Below are 13005 nucleotides of genomic sequence, written 5' to 3'. Positions count from 1 at the left end.
ATCTCAATAGTGTATTCTGTTTCTATATAGGTACCGAAGATTCAACAATTTTTACAATTTTTTACGGCTCTTTCAAAATGTTATTGGGCTGAAAAAACTCAGAACGAAAGCCCGACGGGCTACTACTTTTGAAAAATATGTCAAGTACTACATATTTTAAATGTTCTTGCTTATCACCTACTCCCCGTTTATTTTTCCACATATTAGCAAATATTCCTTGTAAATTAAATACACTGAGCCATTATCACGCAATCACGTGTCTTCATTACTAACAATATGATACAACATGCATGCCCTCCGCACCACCGTGCCTTAATCGGGCAACTTGCCAGAGTAAATAATGTTGACAAACAATCCCGCTCATATCTGCACAGTGTAAATATAAAACATCGTTAATTATCTCAATATAAAACTTTCTTGACAAGAGGGTAAATGTTTCCTAGCAATTTACCTGCTTACGTTTCGTAAAAGTAGCAGTCCTTAAATACTGGTTAAGTACTGGTTGGTGAACGTTTTACTTGGTAAATGTTTGCACTTGCGCAGTAGGAACAACCCGAGAGTTTCGCACAATTTGCCTCAAGTTACGAAGCGCAACTGTAACAACCAACGAGTATGCAAGGGGGTCATAAATATAATATTTGCTGTCTATTTTGGGCGGCACGACCGTAAGTTTCATGATCGTCATACCATTAGAGTAATGTTATTCTGTGTAACGTTAGGCTTAAAGTCAGACTTAAAGGTAAATGGACGTTTGAAAGAAATGAGTTGCAAAGAAGGCGTTGTTGTAAAGACACCTATTTACAGTTACTTTGGTTACATGCTTGTCACTTATTCTCATTATTAACTCGTGGAGTTTATCAGTAAGGGTGATATTTTTTTAACATATTTTATATATTGGGTATATATTGTGTTCATGTTCTGTTGTGCATAGTATCGCTCAATGTGGACATGAAGTACTGTATGTAAAATAAAGGTACCAAGAAAGCGCCAGTAAAGAGGAAGTTATGAATGCTTAATCCTTCATCAAATATAATTTGATTAAAATCCCTCCTGATTTAATATCCTGTTAACAGTAAGATGTTTCATGTAAAACATCATGGTATATAAAAGTATAAAGGCATAAATATGATAAGCTTAATATATTTATTATGGAGTCATCATTTATTTATATCTAGAGGAGTCACAATGGAATCGAGCGTTCTACGGTCTCGACTACTCGACCCAAAACGGTTTTGCCTAACGTACAAGACAGTAATGTAGTGGTCACTTTGACAGCAGGGATCCCCACAAAATATGGCAGGGGCTGGCTGCCTTGAGCATGGTCAATACAGGCTTGAACTGGTGAAACTTAATACAGAACAAATAAACCGGTACTGTATTAAACCTATTACGTACACAAGCTGACATCAGATTTGCAGAAAATCCATTACCAAAATATAGGTAAATACTTGGCATAAAAGTTAGCTCCAGAATCGACGAAAGATGGCTCCAGTTGACATACTAATTTTTCAGACATACTCCAAAGGGGAGGAAGACCCCCAGCACTCCAAACTCTCCCCCAGGACGTGGATCACACTACCGCTCGAATCCGCCGGCATTACATTCCTGAGCAAAATGCTATGACTGAAATATCACATTCGATGATGTCATAAGTAGGATTTGTCTCAAATACCGCATAACTTATGCACAGATACAACTTTCTGGTATAACCGAGCACATAGTCAAATAGTCTATCGATGTAGGTATTCTGTCACAGCCGCAAAGGAAAACATGTTTGGTTAATGAATGCGAGTTCTACATTTTACATAGCTCAAGAGACTTAACTAGTCAATGAGGATTTTCTAACTTTAAGGTATTGACATAAAAGATTCAGTTGACTTTTTTTTATTAGATTTGTTTAACTGTGACATATCATTGAGCTATGGGACATTAGCAGGTGATACAGGTCACAATATAACAGAGCGTCAATGTAGGATATGATCTTCATTTTCCCCGACACTCCTGTCAGGCTCACAGTATACGTTAGACCCTGTGACGATATGGCGAATTATACGTCACCTTTTTATCATCCTGAACTTTCTATTTTGTTCAACTTTCTGTTGGTGGTAGAAAACCACTTTCCATATTCTACTGTAAACTGTCCCTACTCTTCTCTTCCAAAGCCCTACATCTGATATGGTACCATATTGTTGTTCCTAAAGAAGCCAGTTGCTGTTGTATTATATTATTCATCTAACATGAAACGAGACCTTATAGAAACGTCAATATTAAGATACATGTTTGCGCACTAATGAAGTGTTAATTCATGTAATCCCTCGTCTCACTTTAGGACATTATTTTGTATCAGGAAACTAAAATTATATGTTTTGCCTAATATGTTATCGCATACTTCTCTAGTTTGATTCGTTTTATTTTAAATTAACATATCAAGGATGAAAAAACCTTCCTTCGAGATCCTTTTGGGAGGAGCGGGCTAGGTCCTCATCCTGAAGTAACGAGATTAATATATAAAAAGAAGGTTCAATTGTGCAACAAGGGGACTTATTTGTCTGGAATATATATATCGTCTGATACCACGTACACGTTAGAAACCCCTGGGACGAGGAATGATGAAATAAATGGGGGGGGGGGTTAAGTTTTCATTGAACAACAATATATTGAAGTCTCCCTTCCACGCTCATTCTCCCGAACTTCGTCCTTATTATCTTGTCCTTCTTTCTGTAGCCCCCCAGTAGAACATTTTCAGACAGATAAAAACATATGAAGCGAAATGAATCTATCGTACTTCTAATGACTCTATCTCACACCATCTCAGTTGACAGAAGGTTTTATTGGTGAAAATATCGATGCATACTTTTCATCTCTAGAAACTTAACGCCTGACGTTGCTGTACGCAGCAATACAACAATTAGTAAACGTAATGGGATTTGAGAGATTTCTAATGTTTACATTATTATTTTACTGAGACTAATGAAAATATATATGTGACTGACACAAATGTATGGGTCCCAGCAGGCCTAGATATGAAAGGGCAGATCTGTTATTAATTTAACAATGACACCAGTGTATTTCTTGAGGTTAGGTTTATCAATTTGATGTATATTAACATACTAGGAAAATCAAAGTGAAGGTGAAGATATTAAAGGTCAACTTTAAAGGTTAAATGTAAAGTTTTTTATTTAACTATCAAGAAATGTCTTTTGGTACCACCCTATGTATGTACAGTACAATAGATAAGTAGCAGCATTATGATATCAACAAGACAATGGTGAATCTGAACTACTAATGGTTTAACATTTTTGCATTATTCCTTTTGACCTTTGAATAACTACTAATATGTAAAACACATAGGATCTCGAAGAGCTTGGGTCCGAGTGAGAGGAGGTAGGTGTTGAAAGGTACTGGTAAAGTGGCTGATTTTTTAATATTTACCAACGAGAATTAATATTGTTTTTATAGTTATCTTCAAACGCTGACGATAATATAATGTAACATCCGGGCCTTGTATCCTTAAATGGTCCCTATTGTTATTAGTACTCTTTCCATCAGAGACATTCAATATTTCTGTATGTTCTAGTATAAGAAACACTCTGATTTTCCTCAACACTCATATTTTGCTAATACCGAGCCAAATCCGAGACCACTTGGACCGAGGATGTATCATGTAGAATATACGAGCTACTCAATCCAATTCCGAGTCCGGCTAATTCATAGAGACAAAGCAGTGACGATCTCACACTGTTTCTGCAAATTCAAGTCAGTCTAGATGACACACGGGGCGTATCGGTTACATAAGCCCACTCTAATCATACATTAATTTACCGAACGTTCCTTCCTGGTCTAAATTTTCCCTGCCTATCGTTGAACAGAGAGTCGACTATTGCAAAGTTTATTTGTGCGCATGTAAATACTTCCAATTAAACAAACATACACAGGGTACATTCAGAAAGTAAAATCTATGTAGGGTAAATATACTTCATGAAATGTTTCAATGTTGACAGATCTACACTATTCTATTTAATTCTATCCGTGTGTTCATCATTATGACGTCACACAGTGTGTTATGACGGATTAACATTGCCTTCCCTATAAAGCTGATGTATGTATTCATGTATTTAACTCCGTGATTCTTACAGTAACGAGTCTCTCTCCTCTATTGACTTTAGTGTGCTTAATGCAGATGTGCGTTTACCTGCCAGGAATAGTTTACTGCAATATTTGTGAAGATATATCATTCTCATTTATATTTTTTTGTATCGCCTTATCACATGTTCCTGAATTTCAGAATCTCACAAAAATAACTTCTCTTCCTTCCAGACCTGTGACGTACGGGGTAATCTACCAGGAGAAATGGTAAGAGAGACAGAGATTCATGTTCCTGTTAATTAGTAACGGTAATTTATGAACAGAGAAGGCGGCAATATCTTTACATGACTAACAGTACAATAGAAACAGACCATATAAACGAAAGGGTGGGGGGGGGGGACCGATATGCTGCTTTGTGGGATAAGTAAAATTTATCCTTTTGTTGACACTAAATTGATCCAACAACGATGTTCTTTGTTCTGTTTTTGAATACTTCCCTCTTTTCCCAACTTGTCATCTTCTCGTCCATGGTATCAATCTGATCATCTCAGTGAGAGTTTTATCATTATGACGTCACTCAGAGTGTTATGACTGGCTTAAGACTGTACTGTGTTCCCTGTAAAGCTGATTTACATATTCATGTTATTAAGTCTGGCGGTGTTATTATATAACAAAGAATTAACAGTATTAGACTTGATGATAGGCACTATTCTTAATGTCAGTTTAGGTGCAGCCTAAATATATTCGTTCCGCACACAGTCAAAGAAAAGCTTAACAAAGAAACGGATAGACTTTTAATACTACAAGATTTAGTCCGATGATGTGGTGTGCTAGAAGACTCACACAATATTCGACTATATCTTCAAAAAATTCTTCTGTCAACCCAACATTCTCATTTAATTCTTTTCACTAATGTCATCCAATTCTCTTGCCATTCTTTTCGCTCATTCCATTCTTTTCTCATTCCATCTCTCTTTATCCCATTCCTCTTTCTGGCACATATTTAAAAAATTACTAGCATAGTCCAAGGTTAATCTGAAAATTGTGCCGCTGCGGGGGATTCGCCGCACCCCTGTACTCGCAGCCAATAACAGTGTGCACAATTTCTGAACGGCTGTAATTAGCCTATAAAGCAATCATCCCTTTTTGTTCCCGATGCTTTGCATCCTTCGGATCCTGTGCAGTCAAGTTGGCTTATTCGTGGGTGCGTATGCGTGTGTACTTAATGAGTGATATGTTTCTTGGTTCCCATGCAATCACCTTGCAACACGCAGCTTGAAAGTATAACAAAAAACATTGTTTCAATGGATAAAAATTGTGCAAAGTTACAAAATTGAACAGTGAGTTCAATTTCGTAGACAATGATGTATTGCATTACTATTTGATTAATATACATTTTATGATCGTTTTACTCAATTGAACTTTTTCTTGATGTTACGGCTGTTTCGAATGCTAATTGTATTGTGCGTTTACCTTTTTAGTTACGAGAAATAACAAGGTATACTTTCGAACAGGATATAGTGAAAGCCTTAAAAGGTAGGTAGTTTTAACCACTATACTATTAAAATCATACTTTGCAATACCATTACGTTGATATATATAGGGACATTAATTTGCTTCAATTATGATTAATAACTTCCGAGTCAATCCAGTGCACTACAAAGTTTCAGACCATGCAAGTTCGTATCTGATTTCCAATGATAGAAATCTCAAAAGAAGAAATGACATTGAAACGGAATGGGTAATCCATCACGGTATTAATACTTAATTGAGCATGTGTAATTTGAAGTATTCCATTGTTAATTTCATTGCCTACCTCTTGACCACCAAACCAGAGATGGAAGAGGACACCAAGAAAGTTAGAGAAACACAGACGAGTTTATCAGTCAGAAGAGAATTTGAAGAAGGAAGTGTAAGTTTTCGGTAAATGTAACATTTCGAGAAATATATCCTTTAATCATTCGAAATAGTGCAAAATGGTCAATTTATTTTCACGATCAGGACAGGTTGATTCGTAAATCTTTACTACGATCAGTTGTTTGAAGGTTTTATTTTCAGTCAATTGTGACATTCCTTGTGCGATAGTTTAGTCAACTGTGTGTATTATATGTTGTTTAGTTCCATACGTATCCCATTGCAATATACTACAAATTTATCGCGCAATGAGATCTTGAAATTGCGTTTGTTTTTGCAGTGGATTGACAGCAATGATAACCTCTATGGCAAACCACTTTTGGTGATACTAGTGATTTGTAGCTGAATTTATCACAAAAACAAATATGGTACGAGCAATAAATTATTCAACAGTATCAATGAGAACCTTTTTGTTTTATAATAACTGAGGCTTTTTTTGCAGCACGAATGTCACTTCTGTTATCTGAATAAACGATTCTGATATAATTGTTCCTTCCTTTCACCATGCGCAGGTGACGTCTGCAGATGAAGTACTAATTCATACAGGCGAGAACATTAAGAAGGACGAAGGTAAGTTGTGTATTAAACTGCTAACGGTTGAAAGACATGTATTACTGGACTAAACACCTCATTGGTATCTGTGAATCATAGTGTACATCATTTGTTTTTTGAGAACTTTTTGGCGTTTGTATTGAAAGTAATGGAACAAATTAAGGGATCGTCAAAGGTTACTAAGCCAAACGTTATTCCGTTAAATGACGAAATGACGAGCAATCAAATGATGGAACCAAGATGAATCTCTTCACACTTACATATAGGACACGGATTTGGTACGATCTTGGTCCACGTGTAAAGCATGAAACATCAATAATCACGCAATCGAGGACTATATATAAAACGAGAAAGTGAATTATGAATATCGATAAATCAGTGAAACTAATAGAAACAACAGTCTGTTAAATATAAACAATTTTTCAACTGTCTATATATTTCATATTTTTTCTTCCTTTTTCTTTTCGTTAGGTGATTCTCGTTCCATGAGAGCAGAATCAATGATCGGCAAAGACGGTGGAACGCTAGACATTCAAAATACCGGTGTCAGCTTAAAAATACCTCCCGGTGCTCTGCGACGTGAATATTTGATCCGAATGAGAATAATTTCACATCATTATCTGGATGAACCTGAATTATCGTTTGCTAGTAACTCCTCAGTAGTGGTAGAACTCCTTCCCAATAACGTTAAGCTTTTAATACCAGCAACATTGAAATTACCTCACTGTTTGGTTCTCAAGAAAAAATGTGGATGGAAAGCAAAGGTATACAGCAGTCACCATAAAGAAGGTAAATTATGGTTATGTTCTTTGAAAAATAAAATGGTGTAACCCCTTGTACGGTTGCAAATGATACAGCGGAATGTTACATATACTCATTAATCAGAGTTAAAATCACGTTACATGAATAGCCTGTGATTATTCTTATCATTGAAAAGATCAATAAAGCATCAAAGTGTAAACCAAACCATACAAAATCAAAGCAGTACGATATTTAAACGTATGAGCCGATAATAAAGACTGAAAAGATAAGTTTTTAACCTCTTCATAAAAATGTAAAAAGTGTCACTACTACATATTTCAACAGGCAAACTATTCCAAAGTTTAGAAGTAAAAAGCGCGTTCTCCTAACTCAGAGTGAACCCTAGAACATAGAGATCAGAACGATTAGATGACCGAGTTCAATAACCAGCGGTCCTCATGGACAGCAAATCATAAAGATAACAAGGTCCTGTGTCCTTAGGGAAGCGTAAGAATCTTAAACTGTATGCGGTTATTGATAGGCAACCAGTGAACCTGTTGCAGGAGGGAAGTCTAACATGCGATCTAGATGGTACATGAAATAAACTTTAGTAACGGCAGCATTCTGTGCACGTTTTAGCTTATTGATAAGATAATTAGGTAATCCACTGTATAATCATTTCGAATGGTCAAGGTCACTTATAACAAGAGCAGGAGTGAGGGTACGGCAAGACTGAAAACTGAGATACTTACCAAAAGCAATTTGACATATCCTATTCATTTTAAAGTTTTATGCGTAAGTGAATACCAGTTGCGTTGAACGTTTGTAAAGAAAGAGGGAAATGTTTATTCTAGGTAAAGATTTCAGTTTTAAATTTAAGGACCTTTATCCGATGTTCAATTCTACCTGTTTTTTTTACCACATATTTGTTTTTTGTATTTTATTGTCTTAGGCACCCAACCACAATGGGAAGAGGAAATAAATACTCAGTGTGATGTTACTGATAAAACCTGTGTGATGCAGCTTTTCAATTTCAGCTGGAGGAAAATTAAACTTTGTGATGATATAGTCGAGGCAAAGAGGATTATGTTGTATGCCGCTATGCGTCCTTCTATTGAAAATGAAATATTTCTTGATATCGGGTACTACTGGGACTTACCAAGTTGCCGAGATGTAAGCAAGTTAATAACTCGACCTGAGTAAAAAACTGTTAAATAGTGCAATACGGGGAAAATAGCCCTAAATCTTGAAGCACCATGATACATAACAACTGTCTTTTCTGCCAGTGGCATATTAATATTTAAATTCGTTAGTAACTTCTATCAGTTAAAGTTTCTCTACTAATATGAGAAACTGAGATACCATGTAGACAATCAACGTTCAAGCAGATTTTGCTTCAGTGCCGCAAGCTATATGTATTTTCATTATAAGAGTTAATAGTAGCAAAAACGTCGGTGCCGGAAAAATAACTCTTCATTATTAATAATGTTGTTTTATATTAATATGTATCTAATGAACACTAATTCGGACCATTAACATCTTACTAATCATATAAATATGTAATAGTGTGCACAGACAGCTGTAAGCTAAACGGTAAACTTGGGGTTTTACCCATTTTGTAATAAGCTACCGTTGTACAGATACAGTTAACATTATGTGAAGGGATATGTCATCTACCATCTAACCATAACCATTCTCTAATTCACTACAACAACCTTAAATAATGATATTGCTTTACAACCTTGCAATGTCATTTTCTCTCTGTCTACTCTCAAAAGTTTCCCAAATTGAATCCAGCAATTGTGTTGCATCGGATACCAGACGTGTTTTACAGCGACGGGCAATTGCCTCTGAAAGTTTTATTTGAAAAATTAGTACCAACTAATTGGACATATGACGAAGAAAACAATACAAAGGTTGGTTGAAACAGTTTAGTCTTAAATAAATCAGATTAAAACTATCATGGTGTTAAGCTTGAATAATTTTTTCTTTTCGAATACTTTATTACCATCAGCAGAAGCACATATATGTATATATATGTAATATAGAATGTCACATAATCTTACTGAATCATTAATTAACATACAAACTAGTGTATGACACTTATCGTTGTGTAGGGAAGTATAGCAATACCATATGGTCTGTCTAAGCCTGCAAAAAAAGTTGCACAAGTAAAAAATTAATTAAAGAATTGCTATTGTAACCGCCACATCCATTAATGTTTCCAACAAAGTTTAAATTATCATTGTCAGTGCCAATGGAAATAATGGCTTTATCAAACTTTCTGTATAATGTGATGACACGTTTCACGCCAAAAAAAAAAAAAAAGTATATTGTATATGACATTCTGCTGGTTAGTTTATTACTGATATTAATGCCGGTCCGGCTTCCATCATTTCATAGAATCCGCCATTTCTTTGCAACAATAAGGTAAACTAGGTACGTTATTATTTAACGGTAGTAAATATTTGTTCATTATTACCTTGTAGTTATTTAATAGTAGATCCGATTTAATTAATTTAAAACTAATATAAGCATCACTTTTCAAAATTACCTTCGGTTTTGCTGGTAAAGTTATAGACTAACGGATGATGACATTATTTTGAAAGAATTTGTTGCTATAAATCTATTGATCAAAAACCCAAAGTTGACATTAAAACTATCTTCTATATTTCTCTAAAGAACTTAGAACAAGGAATAAAATTAGCGACCACGAATCGTTCTAAGATCAAGCTACCCGCAACCTAGAAAAACGTCAAAAGTTACTATTATATAGGCCTATGCATTCTTAAGTTTACTTTGTTTTCCCAAATAAGTTAAAGTATGTTGAATTCAATTAATGTCATATTCATATAACACTCTCTTTGCCTTTAAAGGAAATCAGTTTTGGCACAGTTGCGATTACGAATGGAAGTTTCTGTACGTTTGTCCTAAAAAAGGGGGTCTCCGGCAAAACAGATGGATGTGCATGTTACTTCAAAGCTGGCCAAGAGTCGAAGCTTGTGGAATTACAGTTCTCACTAAAGGTTAGTGGCTATGCTTGAGTTAACTTTGTAATGTATGTTGTGTTTTTTAGGAAAGAATATCCTTCAATGTTCAATATTTTTCTATTAATATTGGATTACAAACGGTGTACATTTAACGGCAGCTGTAGAGATGTAATCTGTATTTGTTCTCTCACAACTCCCATTCTCATGATGTTCAATGTTGTATGTGTTAATTTAGGTGTGTGTGTATGTATGTGTGTATGCGCATATGAATATATATGTCTAAGAAGTACACAAAATAAAGCGAGACATCAATTTTAGAGTAACGCTACATCTCTATAGTTTATTAACCGTCTCTCTGACTTATAGGTAAATTACTTGAGAAACAACAAAAGGAAAATCCGAACAAATAAAACAGTTATCAAAACAGCTATTACAATTTTTTCTTCCATTCAAATTTAAACAATAGTGTCTTTGTGACCCTGGAAATGCACCATATACAAAACAAGGACATTGTACACCCAGGTTATAGGTACCTGGAGTGTTCCCATGGGCAGTTTTTTTTTCTCTGCTACGAGACGTCTACGTTTGTCTGTATATGATACTTCCTTACACTCTTATTGATCGTTGGGTGCTTTGAACGAAGGATTTCTAGTTTTCTTCCACGCATAGATTACACATATCCGATACGTGCTTCCTTGTGTTCGACATTTTTTTAGGATTCCCAAGTTACAGTGTATTTTTTGTTTTGCTTCTCTTAAGTCTCCTAAATATGCAATGGTAACTGCAGATAACAAACCAACCTCGTACATATGTCTTCAGGGCCCCCTTTCGAAACCAGATACTATATGCACACCAAATCCTTTAGAAATCAGAGATATGAGAAAGAAACCGAATTGTATAAACATATACGGGGCTTTAATCGTTGTAGATCAGTTGCCTGAGTTTGCCTGGGAGGTTAGTAAAGTATAGTCTAACAAATTCTGATTTTGGTAATGTAAGAACAACACGTGCACACTATGAGTGAATAATATATTTTCAACCATCTACAATGTGATCATCGTAGCACGGTAAATATTTATTGTTTTCACTAACCATATTGAGTAGCCCAATGATTCATGACTTCATTTTGCGCTAGACTGATTGATGATATTTTGCACCCATGTTTTTTGGCTGTGCCCAGTGACATTGCTCAGGTTATTATTTCTTGATTAGAATGGTTACAAAACTATTGTTGTCTTGGCTCCCAACATATTGATTGCAGTTTATTAGTTTCCAAAGGGAAATATCTGTGCGGGTTTATGTGCAGGGAAGCTTCTCCTAGAAATTCACAGCAATACCAAATTTTCAAACTTACAAGCTTTGGACCCTACATGCAAGCAGTAACTACTGATTATTGAAGCAGATCTGTCAAAAGTCTCCCACGCTAAGGTAGAATAAGATACAAACAATCAATACTGTTGATCAACCCTAGAAGCATATGCTACCATCATGACACTGATAATGGAACTGGCACCGTGTGGAGAATCTTACATTAAAAACTTGTTAAGGTGACAGAGGTTCACATTGAATGTAATAAATAGTGCTGCACTAAGAGGGGCTTTATGGTGAAAAGGTGACTATCATATTGATACCCGTTGGAGTATAGGGATATGTGAGGTCGAGTTTTGATGCAGGTCAAGATGACGTCTGCCATTTTTAATTTTATATTTTCTTCTCATGCCGTTTAACTGCTTTAAAAGCCAACATGGTATACCTAGAATAAGAGAGCTAAATCTGCATACCCCCTCAACCCCTTCCCCTTAAAAAACATTACTACGATATGATTATTATGTATCACTTAGACTATAAACTCATAAACTTTTATATGTCTTGACCTGTTTTATGATGTTCTGCATATAATTATATTTTTATCCTATTTATAAATTTCTCTGTAAATTTATACTGGAATAAAGAAATGAAAAATAAAAATGAAATGTGCTATAGGAACGCCATGGTGCATGACATATTGCATATGGATGACCAAAATAACGCAGACTGGTGCATACTACATAATGTATATACCGGTGCTGTGGCCGAGTGGATGTTTAAGGATGTTTGCAAAAAGTTTAGCATTTGGTGTTTTTCTTGCAATATATGCACTTAAGTGTCCATTACGAAGGAGTATGTGTTGTTAATCGTGAAACAATGGGATGTGTTTATAGGTCTCGAACTAATAATAGTATTGATATTCCATTATATTACAAGGAATCCAGTTTGTCAAGAGCTGAAGCAACCATACTTTCAACGGGGAATGGTACTGCAGATTCACAAGAAGAACTGCCGCCAGCAATTTCACAAACCAAAGTTCGTAAAAGGCTTCATCAGGTAACTGTTTATCCGTTGCTATATTCTACGGAGAGTAGCTTAAACCGCGAAATTAAGCTTAATATATTGTTATTTGTTAAGTACTGACCAATTAGGCCTCCACTGAAAAGATAACGCGAAAATGTAAAAAAAAATGAGCTATCCCCCTTTGTTCTTCCATTAAAATTTAAACAATAGTGTCTTTGTGACCCTGGAAATGCACCATATACAAAACAAGGACCTTGTACACCCAGGTTAAAGGTACCTAGAGTGTTCTTATGGGCATTTTTTTCTCTGCCACGAGACGTCTACGGATACCTGTATATGATACTTTCTTACATTCTTATTGATCGTTGGGCGCTTTGAACGAAGGATTTCT

The 13005-nt window shown here is 35.5% G+C and overlaps 2 protein-coding genes across 2 annotated transcripts in view; both read left to right on the top strand.

Moving 5' to 3' along the window:
- LOC139978049 (uncharacterized) overlaps positions 1-13005 on the top strand; it is a 294882-nt gene that overhangs the window by 113020 nt on the left and 168857 nt on the right. The window lies entirely within an intron of this gene.
- LOC139978051 (uncharacterized) overlaps positions 1-13005 on the top strand; it is a 58984-nt gene that overhangs the window by 38328 nt on the left and 7651 nt on the right. Inside the window, exons 2-9 of the mRNA XM_071988001.1 lie at positions 5568-5622; positions 5922-5998; positions 6513-6570; positions 7024-7341; positions 8246-8466; positions 9072-9209; positions 10170-10319; positions 12528-12647. Of these exons, the coding sequence (XP_071844102.1) occupies positions 5924-5998; positions 6513-6570; positions 7024-7341; positions 8246-8466; positions 9072-9209; positions 10170-10319; positions 12528-12647 (1080 nt within the window). The 5' untranslated portion in view covers positions 5568-5622; positions 5922-5923. The remainder of the gene's footprint in view (positions 1-5567; positions 5623-5921; positions 5999-6512; positions 6571-7023; positions 7342-8245; positions 8467-9071; positions 9210-10169; positions 10320-12527; positions 12648-13005) is intronic.

Source organism: Apostichopus japonicus, chromosome 12, assembly GCF_037975245.1.
Source record: "Apostichopus japonicus isolate 1M-3 chromosome 12, ASM3797524v1, whole genome shotgun sequence".
Classification (NCBI taxonomy): domain Eukaryota; kingdom Metazoa; phylum Echinodermata; class Holothuroidea; order Aspidochirotida; family Stichopodidae; genus Apostichopus; species Apostichopus japonicus.
The sequence above is the reverse complement of the archived record's forward strand: the minus strand, read 5'-3'. Positions and strand labels throughout refer to the sequence as shown.